General features: G+C 34.0%; 2 protein-coding genes and 1 pseudogene across 2 annotated transcripts; all 3 read left to right on the top strand.

Annotated features, from left to right (window-relative positions):
• The first annotated feature begins 4797 nt into the window (after positions 1-4797).
• On the top strand, positions 4798-6676 carry LOC103839321 (berberine bridge enzyme-like 25). Its single transcript, XM_033278313.1, has 2 exons — positions 4798-4955; positions 5463-6676. The coding sequence occupies exon 2, from the start codon at positions 5560-5562 to the stop codon at positions 6583-6585; it is 1026 nt and encodes a 341-aa protein (XP_033134204.1). The 5' UTR covers positions 4798-4955; positions 5463-5559; the 3' UTR covers positions 6586-6676.
• Positions 6677-8222: 1546 nt separating this feature from the next.
• Positions 8223-12324, top strand: LOC103839177 (annotated as a pseudogene).
• Positions 12325-14011: 1687 nt separating this feature from the next.
• On the top strand, positions 14012-20411 carry LOC103839322 (berberine bridge enzyme-like 25). Its single transcript, XM_033279331.1, has 2 exons — positions 14012-16210; positions 16725-20411. Exons 1-2 carry the CDS (start codon positions 15708-15710, stop codon positions 17845-17847), a joined length of 1626 nt encoding a protein of 541 aa, XP_033135222.1. The 5' UTR covers positions 14012-15707; the 3' UTR covers positions 17848-20411.
• The last annotated feature ends 2238 nt before the right edge of the window (positions 20412-22649 follow it).

The raw sequence follows: 22649 nt of genomic DNA, 5'->3' as shown, positions 1-22649 counted from the left end.
TATCCTAAACTATCCATTCAATCCTAAAATTTTCAATCAAACAACCTAAAATCCGAGATCTAACTTCCAAAACTCTAAAAAATTGAGATAAGACAAGGTTGGGATGATTCTTACATGATTTGGGGTTTGGGGAAGAGATATGAGGGTGAGAAGATGATTCGCCGGTGATGGGGGCTCGAGAACGGCCGGAATCGCCGTGAAAGGGAGAGAAATCGCGGAGAGGATTGAGAGAGAGCCGGAGGCGGAAATAACGAAGAAGGAAGAAGAAGGGTAATTATATTTAACATTTCCGACGGACACTGGTTCGTCAGTATTCCGTCGGTATCATTAAATACATATCAATTTGGCGGTTCGCGAAAATTTCACGCGGTTTGGTTTTCCCGGGTAAATTACAATTCCGACGGAATTTAGTTCGTCAGTATATTCCGACGGAATACTGACGACCATTTTCGACGACTTAGTGTTTAAGGGTTGGTTACAAGTTTCTAAATGCAAAATCCAAATCTTTGATAATATATATAGTATTTGCATAAAGATTTTACAATAGAAATGTTTTTATAACACGATTTTACACAACAACATTTTTTGTAGTGTAAGATTAGATGAATATGATTGTATAAGTATATGAGTGTTAAGATGAGATGTTATGAAAACAATGATATGCATACATAAATATTTTAATGAATTGTTATATTTGAACGGTTGCGATCTAATATTATACTAAACACTTATTATGTATTATTTTCATAGTTTTGGCATATAAATTTATAGATTTTTATGTTGGAAATTTTTTAAAAACACATGTCCTCGGTAATTCGTCGGAATATACCAACGACATTCCGACAAACAAGACGAGTTCGTCGGAATGTCGTCGGTATATTCCGACGAATTACCGAGGACATTTCCAAACTTTAATGAAACTCTTTGTCGTCGCTATCTCGTCGGTATTTTGCGAGGGATTTCCGACAGACCAATAGAAAAAAAAAAAACTAATCCGAATCTTCTGAATCTTCATCAAATTCCCCAACATCAGCTTCTGGCTCCGAATGTACAACAACATCAAGTCCAAACTCAGTCAAATCCTCAACGAGTTCAACATTTGCCAAATCTTCAACTGCCTGGGCGTTGCTGGTAGACTCTGGTTGCAATAATGGTTCATCATCATCAGAAGTTCCATCCACTCGTCCTCTTGGGTTGATTTGCGTTACAGTGACCCATGGATCATCTCTGTACGTCACCCGAGGGTAACTGATGTAACACACCTATACATATCAATTATACAAATATTAGTAAAATATATAACATTAATTAATTATATTGGTAAAAAATTATGAATAGATTGACATACCTGATCAGCTTGCGAACCAAGAATGAAGGGATCATAGTATTGAAGTTTCCGCCGCGAATGAAATGATGTAATACCAAACGCATCAATCTTCACTCCTCTATCTTTGGTGGTGTCATATCAATCACAATAGAATACTACACAATGCAACTCCGCCATATATACACTATATACAAAAATATTATCAATATGAAATAAATTTATTGAATATTAATCTAACAATGTAAATAAAAAAATATTTTTACCTCTCATATTGTAGAACATCTTCACAGTTGGTGAGCAAATTTGCAAATGATCGTGCTCAGTGTCCGTAAGTATGCGCTTCGTGAATTTTCCACTAAGTCATCCTATTTCCTTGAACATGCTTGGGACAGTAACATGATATGTTGCTCTCTCCCCTCTGTCATCATGCGATCGGTGTTTTGTATGCACTTCTGGTGGAAAATAATTTTCAGCAAAGATTGCAGTTTCTTCATTGATCACCTGTGCCACTATAGATCCTTCCACCCTGCTTTGATTTTTGACCATCTTCTTCAGATGATGCATATAACGCTCAAAAATATACATCCATCTGTACTGCACAGGACCACCAAGTTCCAATTCTCTTGCGAGATGAATAGCAAGATGTTCCATTACATCAAAAAATGATGGAGGAAATATCTTCTCGAGGTTGCACATGCTGACTGGTGCGTTTGTCTTCAAATTATTAATACCCTCTTCAGTCACTATTCTGCTGCATAAGTCGCGGAAGAAAACACTTATCCCTACATAGATAAAAGACATAATTTTCATAAGTATTAAGTTTATATAAGCATAATTGTTAAATATAAAAATAAATTAAATTGTAAAAATATAAGATAACTGCAATTGCTTCATGAACATTGCATGGCAATAATGCTGAAAAAGCAACCGGAAGGAGGCGCTGCATAATTACATGACAATCATGAAGCCACTAAACTTTCCTTCGCTTCTATCAACGCAGTTCCCCAAATTTGATGCATATCCGTCAGGAAATTTCACTTTATTTGTAATCCAATCAAAGAACTCTTCTTTTCTAGCACCATCCAGCCGATAAATGGGAAAAGGGGCCGTACCGTTCTCATCAACCTGAAGTTCAGAACGATCACAGATATCGACTAAATCCAACCTTGACTTCAAATTAACCTTCGTTTTACCTTGGATGTTAAGGACTGTGTTCATCAGATTGTCGAAGAAGTTCTTCTCAATATGCATGACATCTAAATTATGCCGCAATAGATGACTCTCCTAATATGGCAGATCCCAGAAAATACTCTTTTTGTGCCAGTTATGTAGCTCTCCAACCGCACTGACTCGAATGTTTTCATGTCCACCTACATCTGGCGTCCTTTCTGCATCAAAATCCCTAAACTGCTTCAACAAATCTTCCCCACTAACTTCCTCAGGTGGACCATCAAACACCTGCTTGTTCTTCGTAAACGAAGTCTTACTCCTGCGGTATGGATGATCAGGTGGTAGAAATCGTCTGTGATAGTCAAACCAACACGTTTTCCTTCCGTTCTTTAGTTGGAAAGCATCTGTGTCATCTTGACAATATGGACATGATAGCTTCCCATGTGTTGTCCATCCAGATAACATATCATATGCTGGAAAATCACTTATTGTCCACATAAGTACTGCCCGCATCTGAAAGTTTTCTTTGCACGAAACATCGTATGTCTCAAAACCATGCGCCCATAGTTGTTGCAACTCATATATCAGTGGTTGAAGAAACACATCTAGTGATCTTTTAGGATGATCTGGACCGGGGACGAGAATTGAGAGAAACAAAAACTCTCGTCGCATGCACAAGCTCGGCGGTAAGTTGTACGGGGTCACAATAACTGGCCATAGAGAATACTGTCTTCCATGCTTTCCAAACGGGCTGAAACCATCAGTAGATAATCCAAGATAAACATTTCTTCTCTCTTCCGCAAATTCTGGATATGTTGACTGGAAATGTTTCCAAGCCTTCGCATCTGAAGGATGTCTAATCTCACCATTTGTGGAATGCTCTGCATGCCATCTCATTGCTTTTGCTGTGCGCTCACACTGATACAACCTCTTCAATCTTTCCGTCAAAGGCAAATACCACATTCTTTTGAACGGGATCGGAACTCTTCCCCTCGTCTCCTGATAACGAGGTTTCCCACAAAATTTGCATACATTTTGTGTCTCATCCGCTCTCCAGTAGATCATGCAGTTGTCAATACATACACCTATCACTTCGTACGGTAGTTGAAGACCGGCTACAGGTTTCTGAACCTCGTAGAATGAACCCGGTGCAAGGTTATCCTCAGGTAGAATACCTTTGACAAAATCAGTAATCGCATCCATACATTCTTCAGCCAAATTATAGTCTGTCTTAATACCCATTAATCTAGTTGCAGATGATAAGACTGAATGACCATCTCTACAATTTTGATACAAAGGCTGTTTTCCTGCATCCAACATGTCAAAAAATCTCCTAGATTCGGGATTTGGTTATTCCCCTCTATAATGATCATGTACCATCTGCTCAGTACCTACACCATAATCTATATCCGTTCTAGGTTCTTCTAACCTAATATCAGGCTGAAGTTCACTAACAGGCTGAGGTTCGCTAGTACTACCATATTCATAACCAGTTTCCCCATGAAGGTACCAAATTTTATAATTACGTGAAAACCCTTTCATATACAAATGAGTCCAAACATCAAATTCTTTTATAACCTTATTATTATTGCAAGTAGAGCAGGGACATCTTAACATACCACTTTTTGCATCCGGTTGCTGTTGAACAAGCCTCATGAATTCTCCAATCGCTTGAACGTATTCTTCCGTAAGCAAATTGGTGTTGGGATCCAAATGAGGTTTATCCATTCACGAACGATAATAAGCTCCTGAAGACATGATTTTCACGGAATTGTTATGACTAAAGAGAAAGAAGAGAGAATGAGGTGTGAATGAGTTGAATGAGGAGGGGCTGCATTTATAGGAAATTTCTTACGGACATCCGACGACTTTCCGACGGAATTCCGACAGAGATAAAGCATTCCGTCGGAATTCCGTCGGTATTTTCCAATCTCAAACGGCTATAAAACGGTCATATATATTTGTCGGCAACGGTCACTTGGTTCGTTGGAAATTCGTCGGAATATTCCGACGGAATACCGACAACCGTAACGGTTATATCTTTTAATCGGAATGTCGTTGGAAATTCGTCGGAATTTTCCGACGACTTTTCGACGACTACAACGGTTATATTTTTTATCGGAATGTCGTCGAAAAGTCGTCGAAATATTCCGACGACCCTTGTTTTCTCGGAAATTCGTCGAAATTAGCCGACGGAATTCCGACGACTTCAAATTATTTTGTTTTCGTCGGTAATCAGTCGGAAATCTGTCAAAAAAGTTCCGACGCCTTTGGCGTCGGAATTCCGCGTGTTTTCTTGTAGTGGCGGTCACGATTTTGAAGGCTTGTCCTATGTTTCACATATAGAAACACCGTTTATAATTATTGATCTGTCGAAACTGAGAGAGATCAATGTTGATATTGAAGACAATAGTGTTTGGGTTCAAGCTGGTGCTACAGTCGGTGAGCTTTACTACAGGTAAATCTCGTTTTGTTTTAAACACAAATTTATTTATGTTTTTTTTTGTTACTGAATTTATTTATGTGTTTGCGTTTATATATTATGAAAATTGGCTAGCAAATATTATATTCCTGAATTACCGAAAAAGGTTTATCTACTATTTGTCTTACTCAAAACTTTGGATTATTGATTATTGGTTAATAATATCATCAAAATCTTGTACACCTAATTTTTTTTTTAAAACGCGTAGCTAAAATCATGTTCTATTTTGATATTACATTGATAAACTAAAGGTTTGATTTCAGATCTGAATTTAAAAAAAAACTAGAAAATTAAGTAAAAAATATATAAACTAAAACATAGGTTGAATTATGTTAATTTAACGTTTTTTCGAACGAGTTATTTTAACGTTTTCTAAATACTTAAAACTCTTATGTTTGACTTCACAATATGCAATGACAAAACGTAACCACACACAAGAGTAAACAATATTTGACTATAGAATCTTTGGCTTGTCAACTGTAGAATTTCAGAGAAGAGCAAGATTCATGGATGCCCTGCAGGTATATACCCGAACTTAGGCATTGGTGGGCATATAACAGGCGGTGCATACGGTTCCTTGATGAGAAAGTATGGTCTTGCTGCTGATAACGTTCTAGACGCAAAGATAGTTGATGCTAACGGCAAGTTACTAGACAGAACCGCGATGGGAGAGGATATGTTTTGGGCGATTAGAGGAGGCGCAGGAGGGAGTTTCGGGATAATTTTGTCATGGAAGATCAAGCTTGTTCCAGTTCCTCAAACCCTAACTGTCTTCACGGTCACCAAAACACTAGACCAAGACCCAGGATTCAAGATTCTTTCAAAGTGGCAACAAGTTGCGGACAAGCTTGTTGAAGATCTCCTCCTACGCGTGTTCTTCACCATAGCTGGAAACAATGAAAACAAGACAGTGGCGATGTCATACATAGGTCAGTTTCTTGGCGAGAAAGGCAACTTGATGGAGGTTATGCACAAGGATTTTCCAGAACTAGGACTAACTCAGGAGGATTGTATAGAAATGAACTGGATCGAATCCGTTATTTACAACTCTGGATTCCCGACAAGCACTCCTCCTCCTCCTGAAGTTTTGCTTCAAGCAAAGTCACCTATGGGAGAAGTTTACTTCAAAGCCAAATCCGATTTTGCTAAAGAACCTATTCCTATTTTAGGTCTTCAAGGGATGATCAAGAAGATTCTTGAAGAAGAAGCTGCGCTAATGGTATGGACTCCATACGGTGGAATGATGGATAAAATCCCTGAATCTGAGATCCCGTTTCCGCATAGAAGTGGAACCAGCTTCATGATTCTGTATTACAGGAGCTGGTCAGACACCGAGAAGAGACCAGACATGCGTATCAAATGGATCAGGGAGTTGTACAATTACATGACGCCTTATGTCTCAAGTAACCCAAGACAAGCATATGTGAACTACAGAGATCTAGACCTGGGACAGAACAGCAACAACTCAAGGACAAGCCTCAAACAAGCTCAAGTCTGGGGAGCAAAGTACTTCAAAGACAATTTCAACAGATTGGTGAAGATTAAAACAAAGGCTCATCCAGAAAACTTGTTTAGACACGAACAAAGCGTCCCACTTCTTTATTGAAGCTAAGCTGGTGATATATAATACCCTTTAAATAAGTATCATCATACAATAAGCTCGAATAAATGGAACAATGTTTCTTTTTCTTCCTTTATTTCAGACAATCTCGAAAAATATTTTATACATTATTTAAAAAGTGATTATGACATACGTCATCAGCACATTTTTTCACTAAAAAGATAACACGGTTTAAGAAATTATGACATGGCATCACTTGACGATGACATGTATAATTTCCTTTCATAAATGTTTAATTCAAGATTTTTAAATAAGGTAATAATTAATAATTTATATATCAACCATTAGTGTAAATTTATTTTAAAATTTTATATTTGTCAAATTTTTTAAAATATAGTAATAATTGACTTTTTATTTATGTTTCTAAAAAACTGTTATATATATACATATATTTATATATATAATTAAATTATTCGTAAGTGTGCCCTACAAATATAAAACTAAAACAATACTAACCAAATATATTTTTAGTTGATATATAATGAGTTGACTAGAATTTTATTTAAATTTATCGGCTCATTAAGAAAATTAACATATTGATTTTTACCAATTTAACATATCTGAACGAAAATAAAAAAAAACTGAAATTTATCAAAAAAAAAAAATATATATATATATATATATATGTATATGTTTAAATATAACTTATAAAACTAGGAGAAAATATACATATTTAAATAAATAGTCATTTTCCTGTCTATTAATAATAGGAATCCAAATTAATGTTAAAGGTTGTGTCTTTTCACTGTAAAAATGTGTCTTTTCATTTTAAAAGTTGCATTATTTAAAAAACATATTTTTAAAAATGTATAAATTTATATTTTCTTAATAATGTTCTTTTCATCTAAGAGTTGCATTGGTTTAAAAAAATTGTTAAATTGTACAAAGATGTGTCTTTTGGTCCTAAAAATTGCATTTGTTAAAAATAAGTTATCAAAATGTGTAAACATGTAAATTTCTCCGAATAAATGTCAAAAGTTGTAACTTTTGATCCTAAAAAATGTCTTTTCATCTTAAAAATGACATTGCTTTGAAAAATATTGTCAAAATCTATAATATAATGAGGCAGTTTCCTCTTTCCTGAGACGACACGTCAGCATTTTGGTGGGTTTCACTTTTAAAAAAGGTGAAAAAGTGTCAAGCCTCTGGTTCGAACCTGGGTTATTGAGATATAAACACCAACATTTATACCACTAAACTAAAGGATACATTGTACATTGATGGCTGAAACTAATATATATTTATGAAGGTCGGAAACCTTTACTTCTTCGGTTTTCTCTGTGGGCTAGGCCTACAAGTGTATTATGAGTTTCATTTTAAATGAGGTTCATCACGTTATATGAAAAAAACTACAATTATATTTTTTCCATATTGTAAAATGTCTTCGTTTAACATGAAAACTGTCTTCGTTTAACATGAGTTATGGTTCTTTTCATTATTGTCTTAGACAAGTCTGAGTTACAGAATTGCGCTGTGTGTTTGTTAGTAATCTATTTTTTCACCGGTGAACTCTTCATCCCCCCATCTTAAGTTGCTTGATCTTAAATGTTCCTGATTTGTAGTCTTTATGTAAGTCCTATGTATATATGATTCTCATCTTTGATGAACCCAATCTGCATCTCCACAAAACTCATTGATTCCTCTTAGCTTTAACGATCTTCCAGAAAATGTCTCTCTGCCTCTCCAGTTCCTCAAACCAGCATTTCCGGCATTCGTCACTCAACCTTCGAATCTCTCAGTGTTGGTTGTAAAGTCAGAGCATATAGCCTCTAACCTCGTCGCTTATGGGATTCCTTGAACTTCAAGAAAGACAGTGAATTTATGGGATTCACGGTTCTCTTCCTTGATGAAAAGGTAAGTTAATCTACGATTTTTCACACTATTTAATATAATTTTTTAATTGATTTCCTGATTCTTTGTTAAATAATATTATTTGCAGATTCTGTGATTCATGGGTTTATTTTTGCCAGTCGTGCTAATCATTACATGCCTTCTTTGAAAGCCGGTTCCATTATGAAAGTCTATCGTTTTGAAGTTGCTAGGTGCTCGTGCTAATCATTGATCATTCATTCCTCATTCGTTTCATATAACCAACTATTGTTTATAATGTCATCACGGGTACTCCTGAGATCAATCTCCTATCATTATTAGACTGTTTGACAATTTCCAAGTGATTGCGAACACAAACCTAGAACTCCCAGATATATTATCATATTGCATCTGTGTTTATAATATGTTTCGTTCTCATAACTGATATTTAAACTCGCAGATGTAGTTGGAAAAATCTAATCTATCCAAGGCTCTGACCTTAGCCAAGAAACAACTCGAGTCGTTATCCGTCTTCTCATTGATCCGTAAGAAACAATTCTCTTTATATTATTATCTATATTGTGCTAACATCAATAATCAAAAATATTTTCTACCCAAATTTTGTGGTCGTCTATTTATCTCCCTTACTTATCAAACTAATTTTACACAGACCTTTATTTTATAACTTAAAAGAAACCACAACAACCCAAACAATCAAAACACCAAAAACTAGAATTCCAAAAAAGACTAATCATTAATGATCACCTCTCTTTTTTGTCTAATCTTAAAAATAAACTTCAAAACAAATATACCAAACCAATCACCTCAACTAAAACTCAACGACACATACATCGAGTCAGCTAAATAAATACAAACTACACGGCCAGCTATTTAACAATTTACAAACTGAGTTTCGTAACGACACATACATCGAGTCAGCTAAACAAATACAAACTACATGGCCAGCTATTTAACAATTTACAAACTTACTTTTGCAACGAAGAAGACGAAAACGACAACCAAGATCAGTGAAATTACCTAAACAAAAAAAAGCAGAATAAGTTATAAACTCTGATAAATACAACTAACAATGATTTTTGTTTACATATTAGCCATCAAATAAAAGATAAACAAACACAGCCACAACTGGAGATACAAGAGACAAACCCGACATACACAAAGGCGGTAACAACAGCTCCACCTGCTCACTCCTCTTGTCTTATAAAAATAGCTTACATGCCCAATGTCAACAGGCCAAAGCTATTGCCTTCTTATGAAAAATACATAAATTCGTTTAAAACTCATTAAAACCCAAATACTCAGAACTGTCACTCATTTTATAGTTATTTCTATAAATCTTAATGTATTTGTTTTAAAGGTCCAGTAAGAGCAATAAGTTTAAAAATAAAATAAAAACATATAACAAACATATTAAGAATAATAAAAATTATTACTTAATACACACAACTTACACAACTAAACTGGAGAAAAAAATATCCAAAAACAAAAGGTATTCTCAACAACTTTAATATAATTTATGTACTCTCAATAGTACAAGAAACAAATTAAAAAGACAAACAAACAATAAGTTTCAGTGACACAGCAAACAACAACATGAACTATATCAATCACATTACTAACACAGTTTAGTCCTTCATAAGTGGAGAATAATGTATACACAGTTCATCATCACAACTCTAACCCTATAACAATAAAAAAACTTGAAAAACAATTCAAAACGCAAAATTCACAACTACAATAACCTTAGCAAATATTGAGATGAAACAAGAACTATGTCCACAACCCCGCGCTTGCGCGAGAGCAATGCATCTAGTACATATAGTTATAGACTAAATTTTTGCAGATTGGGATCAAACAATAGAGCAGAGCTTCCTTAAAGAGAGAAATGGGAATTTCAAAACCATCCCCTGCATTTTCTTTTCTTTTGATTTTCGCCTTATATTTCTCATTCTACACTATCACACCAACAACTTCTTCAGCTTCCCTCCAAGATCAATTCATAAACTGTCTCCATAAAAACACGCATGTTTCTTTCCCACTCGAAAGTACGTTTTTCGCTCTTGCCAAAAACGTTTCCATGTTCAGCGAAGTCCTTCAGTCCACAGCTCAGAATCTCCGGTACTTGACAAAGTCCATGCCTAAACCGGGATTCATATTCAAACCGCTCCACGAGTCTCACGTCCAAGCTTCCATCATCTGTTCCAAGAAACTTGGAACTCATGTGCGCGTCATAAGCGGCGGTCACGACTACGAAGGCTTGTCTTATGTCTCGGAGATCGAAAAACCTTTTATAGTGCTGGACCTGTCCAAGCAGAGAAAAGTCAACATTAATATTAAAGACAATAGTGCTTGGGTTCAAGCTAGTGCTACAGTTGGTTAACTTTACTACAGGTAAATAGAAAGACAACAAATAAATTTTCACTATTAAGAAGGATCACTAAGAAAATATAGCATCTAAAGAGCAGTTTATTCCGAAATTTAGACAAAAATGGAATTGTGACGCTAGGATCTATCTTTTGACTGTATATTTGATCAAGAAACTTTTTTTGTTACCTGTAGGATTGCAGAGAAGAGCAGAGTCCATAGTTTTCCGGCCGGTTTGTGCTCCAGCTTAGGAATAGTCGGGCACATAACCGGCGGTGCATACGGTTCCATGATGAGGAAATATGGTCTCGGTGCAGATAACGTTCTAGACACAAAGATCGTCGACGCCAACGGTAAAATACTAGACCGAAAAGGGATGGGCGAGGATATGTTTTGGGCCATTGGAGGAGGCGCTGGAGGCAGTTTCAGGATAATTCTAGAATGGAAGATCAAGCTTGTTCCTGTTCCTAACACGGTAACCGTCTTCACCGTCACCAAAACGTTACAACAAGACCCTGGAAACAAGATTCTTTCAAAGTGGCAAATGGTCGCGGACAAGCTTGTCGACGAGCTATTCATCCGAGTGATCTTCAACGTAGCTGCAAACAACGGAAGCAAGACCGCCACGACGTCGTATAACACTGTGTTTCTTGGCAACAAAGGTGTGTTGATGAAAGTTATGAACAAGAGCTTTCCGGAGCTAGGTCTAATGCCGAAAGATTGTACCGAAATGAGCTGGCTTGAATCCATTGTTTACATCTCTGGATTCGCGAGCCGCACTCCTACCAAGGTATTGCTTCAAGGGAAGTCAGCTTTCCCAAAGAACAACTTCAAAGCCAAATCCGACTTCGTGAAGAAGCCTATTCCTGAGTCAGGGCTTAAAGGGATCTTCAAGAAGTTGCTTAAAGAAGATAATCCAATGATGATATGGAATCCTTACGGAGGAATGATGGCGAAAACCCCTGAATCACAGATCCCGTTTCCGCATAGGAAAGGAGTCATATTCAAGATTCATTACGTAACGAATTGGCCAGACAGTGACATGATAGCAAGCAGGCACATCAAATGGATCAGAGATATCTACAGTTTCATGACTCCTTATGTCTCGGCGAATCCACGACAAGCCTACGTCAACTACCGTGATCTAGACCTGGGACAGAACAAAAAGGGCTGTAAGTCGACCATCAACCAAGCTCAAGTCTTGGGAGCTAGTTACTTCAAAGGAAATTTCGAAAGGTTGGTGAAGGTTAAAACAAAGGTTGATCCAAATAATTTCTTCAGACATGAACAGAGTATCCCACCTATGCTGGTTCAAAACTGAAGCTCAAGAATATCAAATTAGAATAAACTAGAAGAAATCAGATAATGTTTCTTCTAACAAAGTTAAGGCAAGTCTGTAGCACTTTGTTTTACCTAAAATTTGAAGCGTGGCTTCTTATGAGTCAGACAAGTTGTTTTTAATTAGTTCCCAGTTCCTTGATCAACTTTACTACACTAGAATCGTAATCGAAAGCTTGTTCTCGTTCTCAATTTGTTAAAGTTTGGTTCGAGTGGACTATCATTGTGTTACACACACCAGTCGTCTTGTGTAACACATATCTTGGGCTTATGTCCTTCACAATTTGGGCTTATATATTCGTTTTGTACTTCTCTTAACGTAGTTAGTGTTTATGGTTTATACCGCCACATATGTATAAAACATAAGATGTTTTATGTATTTTGAGCCAATTCACTCTTCTATATAAAACTATAATCAATAACAGAAAACATATTCGGTGTAATCCCTTAATCAAATTGTTTGACTAAGGATTGGTTAATGTTTTTTAACAAGGAGATTTGGTTTCGAATCCAAGAAAAGGTGAATTTATGATCTTGAGCGTGGTGCAAGAGTTAATGTTTTCAGTACTTTCTTCTTTACCGTTTTCCGATTTATTGTATTCAGTTAGGTCGTTGTGACATTTGTTTTAGGACTAAGGGCATGAGCAGTTGTTAGAATTTGTGGATGCGAGTAGAACTAAATGTATAATATTGAAGACTTCATAATTATTTTATTCGATTTTCTATTAAAATTAAACAAAATGTAAGATGTTTCTTTTGAATAAATGAAATATTAAACCGAAATGAGATTGTTGTTATGATTGAATGGAAATGCTAGAGACAAGGGTTTACACTTAGGGCTCACACATCCCGAAAGCGACAAGGTATCTATCGAAATAGCAGAACCTGTCACTGGTGACCATTGTTACTAGTCGTATGTCGCTGCAATGGTCCACGCAGGTTGCAAGACATGATCAAGGCAGAATCAAATGCGGCTTCCACCGGCTATTGTATATGTGTCACGGTTTGTGGACACCTTCTCACAAGTACCATGTGGTCTCTAGACACGGCATCCCCAGTGGCGGATCAAGCAATAATTTTCATCTAGGGCAGACACATACAACACTATTAAATATATTTATAAATTTCGATTATTAACCGGGACATTAGTAAAAATTAGTACACAAATACACTGATTTTAAAAGTCCATGGTTGGCAGCTGCCCACCCTTACGGCCTTACCTAACGTAGTGTAGCCCCTGGTATCCTAATCTCTTTCTCGTGAATTGAATCCTCTTTGTGGAAACCTTATCCTCTTGCTTTTCTTTATTCTCGAGTATTGCTTCCTCTTTGACTAGTATCAGTTTTTTTTTAATGGATTTGATGTTCTTATATAATTTTCTTTGCCTATATATGGGGTGACTGGTTTTCCCGATACCACCCGCAAACACAACTTTTGCGGTTGGTAGCGGTTGTCGGCGGTTTGCAACAATCACTCAAATCGCTCTAAACCGTTTCAAACCGCTTCGAATCTCATAAATTCAAAAGCTGGCTCCAGCTAGCGTTTGCGGTTGCGGGGGGTTGCGGGAGAGTAAAATTTTTTTCTTTTTTTTAAAACAATATATATACAAAAGTAAAAATATTTAATAAAAAATGTAAAATTGAAATTATGAAAATATTAAAATATATCTATTATATTTTAATTAATATTATAAAATTTTATAGTAAAAATAATTTCAATAAATTTTCAAAAATTAAAATTATAACTTTATAAATATAAATTTTATATTTATTGTAATTTTATGATTTTTGATATTTTTATAATTATATTAAATGTAAATATTGTTAATTTATGATTTAACTGTTACCGCATTTGGTAGTTAACCAGTCATAAGTCACCCGCAAACGCACCAATTTTTAACCGCAGTACCAGTCGTACAAATCTCTTAAAACCGCTAGAAACCGCAACCGCCCGCATCCACAAACTCCCGCAACCGCAACCGCAACCACTGCGTTTAAACCAGTCAGGCCCATAGTCTAATGAATACCCAGTGTTAAGAGAAACAACTTAAAACGATTTGGTTCCATTAGATCGTATATGTATAGAAGTGTAAGTTTGATTGATTTGCTTTGACGAATAAAATGATATTAACTTTGACAAACCAAAATTTAAATATAAATGTATTTAACTAAATTTATTTTTCTATATTTTCAAAAGAATATTTATTAAAAATAACTTTAAACAAATATTTTAAATATGTTAAAATTATAATTGGCGATTTCGAAGAGAAACAAACGGCTATAGTTTCTTGCTTTTATCAACAAAAAAATGAAAAATACTATTTATATCTCTGGTAAACAATCAGGTTAGGTTTAATGTAATTTGGTAAAATTTAAGGTTCGGTTCCTATATATTCTAACATATATATACAAGAAGACTTCTAACCCCTAAATATACTATTTTCCACAAGACTTAAATATACTAGTTTAAAAACCCTAAACTCAAATAACTAACTAAATCATTTCATACTTAAAATCAACTTTAAAAGTGTTTATTATACACAAAACTAAAAACATATAGGTCAAATTTTAACTTTTCAAAAAAAGTTAAGCTTCCAAAATCTAATCCTAAAATACAAACACACTACAACCTATGTTACCAAACCCTAAACCAAAGAATACCATGACACAGGTTGGAAACATAGGTTTCCTATGTCATGGTATTCTTCATTGACAAAAAAAACAATTGACATTCATTTCCATCTTGAAGCCTAATTGTGGTTTTTTTGGCTTTTTTCTAAGGGATGGGCATTTTAGAACCACTCCATTCATTTTCTTGTAATCTGTTCTTAGGTCTGTATTTTCTTTTATATACACAATAATACTAATTTCTTCAACTTCCCTTCTAACTATACTACGCAAGTTAACAGAGTTATGCAAAAGGGTCGTTTAATTGTCACGTTGTTAAGATGTTACTGAACCTACTGTTTTTTGTCACATCATGTGACTGATGTGACAAAATAGTCGTAGTCGATGTAGACATAACCTTTGAATTTGAATCTTGTAATAATCACCAGTCCCGGTTCTAGGCTACGGCGACATAAGCAATTGCCATAGATCCATAGGTCTAAAAAAGTTTTTAGTTTTATTTTATTAGCTACAAAAACCAATTTTAGTTTGATAATTTTTTAACTAGTTAGTGAAATTATAACAAAATGATCCATGATAAACCTATTTTAAATACAAAAAGACACCAAAATTTATTTTAAGCTTCCCCATTCTCAATTTTTCCATTGACAAAACCTGGTTTAACATTAAGGCCCATTTTTTTAATTTTTTTTTCTTTGAATACCACAAATTTCTTTTGCTTCAGTTTAAGGAAATGCAATACAAAAACCTGAGATTTTTTTTTTAAAAAAGGTCTCTATTTTATGTTCGGCCATTAATTTTTTTAAGACGGTCAATTTTTTTTTGATAAAAATAAATCACACAATTTGATCACAATCTCTTATATAAGTTTATTCACTGACAAAAGAAAACTCGCAACATACATCCATTTCCATCTTGTTCTCGCAGATTCTGCTTTTAGTTGCAGGGATGAGAGTTTCAAAATTAGCCCCTGCAGTTTCTTATATATCGTTTTTAGCCCTATATTTTTCTTTCTACACAGTAGCATCAACTTCTTCAAACTCCTTACAAGATGACTTCATCAATTGTCTCCACCAAAACACAAATGTCGATTTTCCACTGGACAAAACATTCTTCACTCCTGATAGGAACGCCTCGATGTTCATTGAAGTCCTTAACTCGACGGCTCAAAATCAACGATACTTGACCACATCAATGCCTAAACCAGATTTCATATTCAAACCGGTTCATGAGTCTCACGTCCAAGCTTCCATCATATGTTCCAAGAAACTGGGAATTCATCTCCGTGTTAGAAGCGGCGGTCACGATTTTGAAGGCTTGTCCTATGTTTCACATATAGAAACACCGTTTATAATTATTGATCTGTCGAAACTGAGACAGGTCAATGTTGATATTGAAGACAATAGTGTTTGGGTTCAAGCTGGTGCTACAGTCGGTGAGCTTTACTACAGGTAAATCTCGTTTTGTTTTAAACACAAATTTATTTATGTTTTTTTTGTTACTGAATTTATTTATGTGTTTGCGTTTATATATTATGAAAATTTGCTAGAAAATATTATATTCCTGAATTACCGAAAAAGGTTTATCTACTATTTGTCTTACTCAAAACTTTGGATTATTGATTATTGGTTAATAATATCATCAAAATCTTGTACACCTAATTTTTTTTTAGACGCGTAGCTAAAATCATGTTCTATTTCGATATTACATTGATAAACTAAAGGTTTGATTTCAGATCTGAATTTAATAAAAAAACTAGAAAATAAAGTAAAAAATATATAAACTAAAACATAGGTTGAATTATGTTAATTTAACGTTTTTTTGAACGAGTTATTTTAACGTTTTCTAAATACTTAAAACTCTTATGTTTTGACTTCACAATATGCAATGACAAAACGCAACCAAACAATCACACACAAGAGTAAACAATATTTGACTATAGAATCTTTGGCTTGTTAACTGTAGAATTTCAGAGAAGAGCAAGATTCATGGATGCCCTGCAGGTATATACCCGAACTTAGGCATTGGTGGGCATATAACAGGCGGTGCATACGGTTCCTTGATGAGAAAGTATGGTCTTGCTGCTGAAAATGTTCTAGACGCAAAGATAGTTGATGCTAACGGCAAGTTACTAGACAGAACCACGATGGGAGAGGATATGTTTTGGGCGATTAGAGGAGGCGCAGGAGGGAGTTTCGGGATAATTTTGTCATGGAAGATCAAGCTTGTTCTTGTTCCTCAAACCCTAACTGTCTTCACGGTCACCAAAACACTAGACCAAGACGCAGGATTCAAGATTCTTTCAAAGTGGCAACAAGTTGCGGACAAGCTCGTTGAAGAGCTCTTCTTACGCGTGTTCTTCACCATAGCTGGAAACAATGAAAACAGAACTGTGGCCATGTCATACATAGGTCAGTTTCTTGGCGAGAAAGGCAACTTGATGGAGGTAATGAGCAAGGGTTTTCCAGAACTAGGGCTAACTCTGGAGGATTGTATAGAAATGAACTGGATTGAATCCATCATGTACAGCTCTGGATTCTCAACTACCACTCCTCCTCCTCCTGAGGTTTTGCTTCAAGCAAAGTCACCTCTTGGAGAAGTTTACTTCAAAGCCAAATCAGACTTCGCTAAAGAACCGATTCCTGTTTTAGGTCTTAAAGGGATGATCAAGAAGATTCTTGAAGAAGAAGCTGCAGTAATGATATGGACTCCATACGGTGGAATGATGGATAAAATCCCTGAATCTGAGATCCCGTTTCCGCATAGAAGCGGAACCAGCTTCATGATTCTGTACTATAGGAGCTGGTCAGACACCGAGAACAGACCAGACATGCGTATCAAATGGATCAGAGAATTGTACAGTTACATGACGCCTTATGTCTCAAGTAACCCAAGACAAGCATATGTGAACTACAGAGATCTAGACCTGGGACAGAACAGCAACAACTCAAAGACAAGCCTCAAACAAGCTCAAGTCTGGGGAGCAAAGTACTTCAAAGACAATTTCAACAGATTGGTGAAGATTAAAACAAAATCTGATCCAGAGAACTTGTTTAGACACGAACAAAGCATCCCCCTTCTTTGCTGAAGCTGATGATATATAATACTATTTAAATAAGTATCATTATACAATGAACTCAATAAATGGAACAATGCTTCTTCTTTCTTCTTTTATTTCAGACGATCTTGAATAATCCCATATCCCATATACCATCTATACTATCATTTACCAATTGATTTTTCGCAACAAAAATCTCACAATAAGAGTTAGACTGGCAAAATATGATGTTACCTTTAATAAATAATTAAATTTTGTTTATATGATTAACCATTAAAACATGAGTTAATTATTATTAAAAAATTCAAAAAGAAAGAAAACTGGTTTTTGACAAAAACAATTCATGTATATTGTATTATTATCCAAACTAATATTATTTTAAAATAGATAAATTTCTAAACATATATTTATCAAGTTAAAATTGAATTCCGAATTAAAAAACATTAAATAGTCTTGATAATTATAAGCTTATATATTAGCTATGTTTTGATAAACATATTTGATGATCTTGATAATTAATTTAAAAAATTAAAATTTAGAAATAATGAACACAGTCAAAATTGTATATAAAGAGATTTTTACAATATTTACACAACATCATTGTTTCTAAGTTTTTATAAAATAAATATATATGTTTTAGTGAAAGACTGCATCATATATAAATAGTTTTATGTTAAATTTGTTATTGGTTTTGTAAATGAATGACAATAAATTATATTGCTAGTCTTTAAATTAATAATATAATAATTAATAAATATTAGTAAGATAATTAAGTCTGCATGACGGCCAAAACTAGGGGTGGACGTTTGGGTACCCATTCGGGTTCGGATCGGGTATTTCGGATATTTGGATATTTTGGTATAGAACTATAAAACCCGTTCGGGTATTTTCTAACTTCGGATCGGGTTCGGAGATTTTAACTTCGGCTTCGGGTAATTTCGGATGTATCCTAACTCGAGACATAACTTTTTTTTTTTGAAATGAATGTTCTGTTATGTCTTCAAATCATTCCACATAATAAATATAGTCTAAAAACACTTGAAATGGGAACAAAACAACAATAATCCGTCTAAAAACATTGTGAAAACATCAATAAAGTTCCTAAATTAAGCAAACAAACCGAAACAAGCTAAAAGAGTTTCTACTTCCAAACATAGCTAATAAATTAAATGATTAATAGATTTGAATATAAATTTTAAAACTAAAAAAACACTAATTTGGTTATTGTTTTGAAATTTTTGATACAATTTTCGTTAATGCACAAAACAAGAATCTTGAAAAGTTTTTCAAGTGAGTAATAATCCATAATTATATTTATATTATCTGATCTTAAGCTATGTGTAGCATTAATATAAATATTTGGAGTAAAATGAGAGAAGTAAACTAAAAAAATAAGGTTAATTATACGTATGTTCGGTTATCTTCAAATATACATCCGGGTTCGGATATTACCCGTTCGGGTTCGGATATCCAAACTCTCCCAACTCAATACCCGTTCGGATATTTTGCTACTTCAGTTCGGATTTCGGTTTGGATTTTTCGGGTCGGATTCGGGTGCGGTTTCGGGTATCGGATAAAGTGCCCAGGCCTAGCCAAAACATTAGTGTATACATTATTTAAAAAGTGATTTGGACATATGTCACACCATATTTATTTTTACTAAATAAGACGACGTAAAAGAATTATGAAATGGCAACACTTGATGATGACATTTATAATTTCCTTTTATAAGTGTTTATTTATTTGGCAAGATTTTTTATATAAGGTAACAACAAAAAACTTATATATCAACCATTAGTGTCAATTTATTTAAGAAGATTTATTTTTGTCAAAATTTTTAAAATATAGTAATAATTGATTTTTATATGTGTTTCTAATATTTTACATATATATATATATATATATATATTATCAAAATTATTTGTAAGTATTTTCTACAAATATAATATTAAAACAATACTAATCAAATATTTTTCTTGTTGATATATAATTGACTAGAATTTTATTTAAATTTATCGGTTCATTAAGTAAATTAACATATTTATTTTTACCAATTTAACATATTTAACTAAAACAAATAACTGAAATTTATTAATATATATATATATATATATTTTTAAATATAAATTTTCAAACTAGGAGATAAAATACATATTTAAATAAATAGTAATTCTCCTATATATAACATAATATTCTTATTAGATATAACTTAAATTCTATCAAGGTTTAAATATAATAATAATAATTAAACCAAACTAAATCAAAAGATACAAGACTACATATAACTAAATTTACTATTTTATTTTTCCACATCTATAAAATTTAAATTAAAAATAATAATATTCAAACATAAATCAAATATTCTTTTTAAATTAAAATAAATTATAATTAAATTATAAGTTCTGCACATGGCGCAAGAAAACTCCTAGTAGCTATGATATAAACAATGAAGGATGTCAAACTAAGTCACACATCAGAAGTTTAGACAAATAATGAGAGATGTCAAACTATCACACATCAGAAGTCTAAACAATGAGAGCTGTCAAACTAAGTCACACATCAAAAGTTTATAATTAAATATTTGTATATAATAAGTAATCCAACTGATTAGTATGATGCCTTTTGCGAAAGAAATCCAAAAGTAAATCCATGTGGGCTTGTTTCTTAGGTCTAAAATAGACAATATCATACTAATCGACCAATAAAAAGTTGGACATGGACTCAATAAACCTCATCAATTGGTATCAAAGCGAGATGACAAAATCTGTAAGAAGACAAAAATCCTTCGAGTAGTAATAGGAGGTATGTAGCAGAGATCCTGGAAGTTCCGTTGTGAGAGGATGCCAAGATGATTCATTGGAGGAAATGACAAAAGATGAGAGTGTTCTTGGCTTGAGGAGAAAAATGAGAGATGTCAATTCAAATCACATTGAAATTTTAGACATAATATCTAATATATAATAAGAAATCCAACTATGATTAGTATGACATATTTCGGAAAGGAAACCCAAAAGTAAATTTATGTGAATATATGCCCAAAATAGATAATGTTATATTAATCGAACAATAAAAAGTTTGACATGGGCCGAATATAACCCAACAAACAACATGGATGTACCTTAAATTCAAACTCTCAGCCCAACTTGATCTCAGGCCAACTTTTATATTTTCCTATTCGGAGGATTGTTGTTATCCTCGAACAAGTTGTTATATAGGATTTAAACTAATAACGATTCTTGGTGCGACATAATAAATATATTGAAGCATGAAGATGTGGAACGTTCAGAGAACTCAATTCAAGTCCTACATCGGAAGTTGAAAAAAGAAGTGTCTAATATATATAAAAATATCTAATTTTAATTAATACAAGTTTTTTTGAAAATAAATCCAAAAGTAAATTTATGTGTACTTGTCTTTTAGGTACAAAGTAGACAATATCGCACTAAACGAACTATAAAGTGTTAGACATGAACTAAATAAATTCCAACAATTGGTATTAGAGCGGAATGACAAAAATCTGTAAGAAGACTAAAATACTTTTCGAGTAGGAATAGAATCTTTTAAGATGAAAAAGAGGTATATGGCAGAAACTAGTCAGAAGATCATAGAAGTTTAGTTGCAGGAAGAACATCTTCAAAGTAACCTTGCGATTAGGTGCTAGATGTCAAAGACGTGACAAGATAGGTGCCAAAGAATTTTGCTGAAGGAAAGGACACAAAATGAGTGTGGTCCTTAATTTGAATAGGAGAATGAGATATGTTAATTTAAGTTTCACATCGGAAGTATAGAAAAGAAGTATCTAATATATAAAGAGATCTTTAACTTTAATTAGTACGAAACTTTTTGGGAATAAATCTAAAAATAAATCCATGCGGATTTATCTCTTAGACCAAAGTGGATAATGTCTTATTAAAACGAACATTAAAAATTGGACATGAACTAAATAAATTCCAACAAACGTACGTACGTATAGACAACTTTAATAGATAATGCATTCAAAGACTATATTTTCATATGACATTTAGTAAACGAGTTTGACGTAAACCTTTAAACACGTTTTACATTTGATAAACGATTATCACCAACTCATATATGATAAACGAGTTTGACGTAAATCACTATCGTACTACCGTACTTTCGCATTAGCATAAATATCAGATCATTATAGTTTGTTATATAAATGTTTACTCTTTAGGGAAGTCAGAACACAGTTTACCCGGAGTTTCTAATGTTTCTGCGAAGGTTATAAATAGTTAACCCGGAGACGGTGTGTATTGGATAAACTGTAGCTGTACTCTAGATGGCCTCTTTTCAGATGAAATCAAAGCTTCGTTATTACCAAACCGTTTGTACATGATCAAGAGAGGATCAATTTGTGCAATGATTAAAGAACATAACTGTAACGTCCCAACCATCCATGATTAATGGTGTTGACATGAAGAGAATAAAGAGCAAGAGTAAAGATATGAAGAACATGATTGATCATGGACAGGAGATCATGGACAGGAGATCATGGACAGAAAATTATGGACAGAAAATCATGGACAGGAAATCATGGGCAGGAAAACTGAAGCAAGGAAATGTGTGAGACTGATTTAAATATCTTGCCTGAAGTCTTGGACGTATTTAAACAAGTGGAGGCAACTGGATAGAGCTGTTGGAGTGTGAAAACAAGCCAAAGTCACATGATATGCTAAGGAAGGAAGAGAGAAGAGAGTTGTCACTATCCGAAAGTGACTTTCCCAAATCTGGTCTTCATTAGTTTATTCATCGCCATTTGTTTATTCATTCTCATTGTCTTATTCTCCTTGCTAGATCTATTTATGTAACTA

This window comes from Brassica rapa, chromosome A09 (assembly GCF_000309985.2).
Source record: "Brassica rapa cultivar Chiifu-401-42 chromosome A09, CAAS_Brap_v3.01, whole genome shotgun sequence".
Classification (NCBI taxonomy): domain Eukaryota; kingdom Viridiplantae; phylum Streptophyta; class Magnoliopsida; order Brassicales; family Brassicaceae; genus Brassica; species Brassica rapa.
The sequence above is the reverse complement of the archived record's forward strand: the minus strand, read 5'-3'. Positions and strand labels throughout refer to the sequence as shown.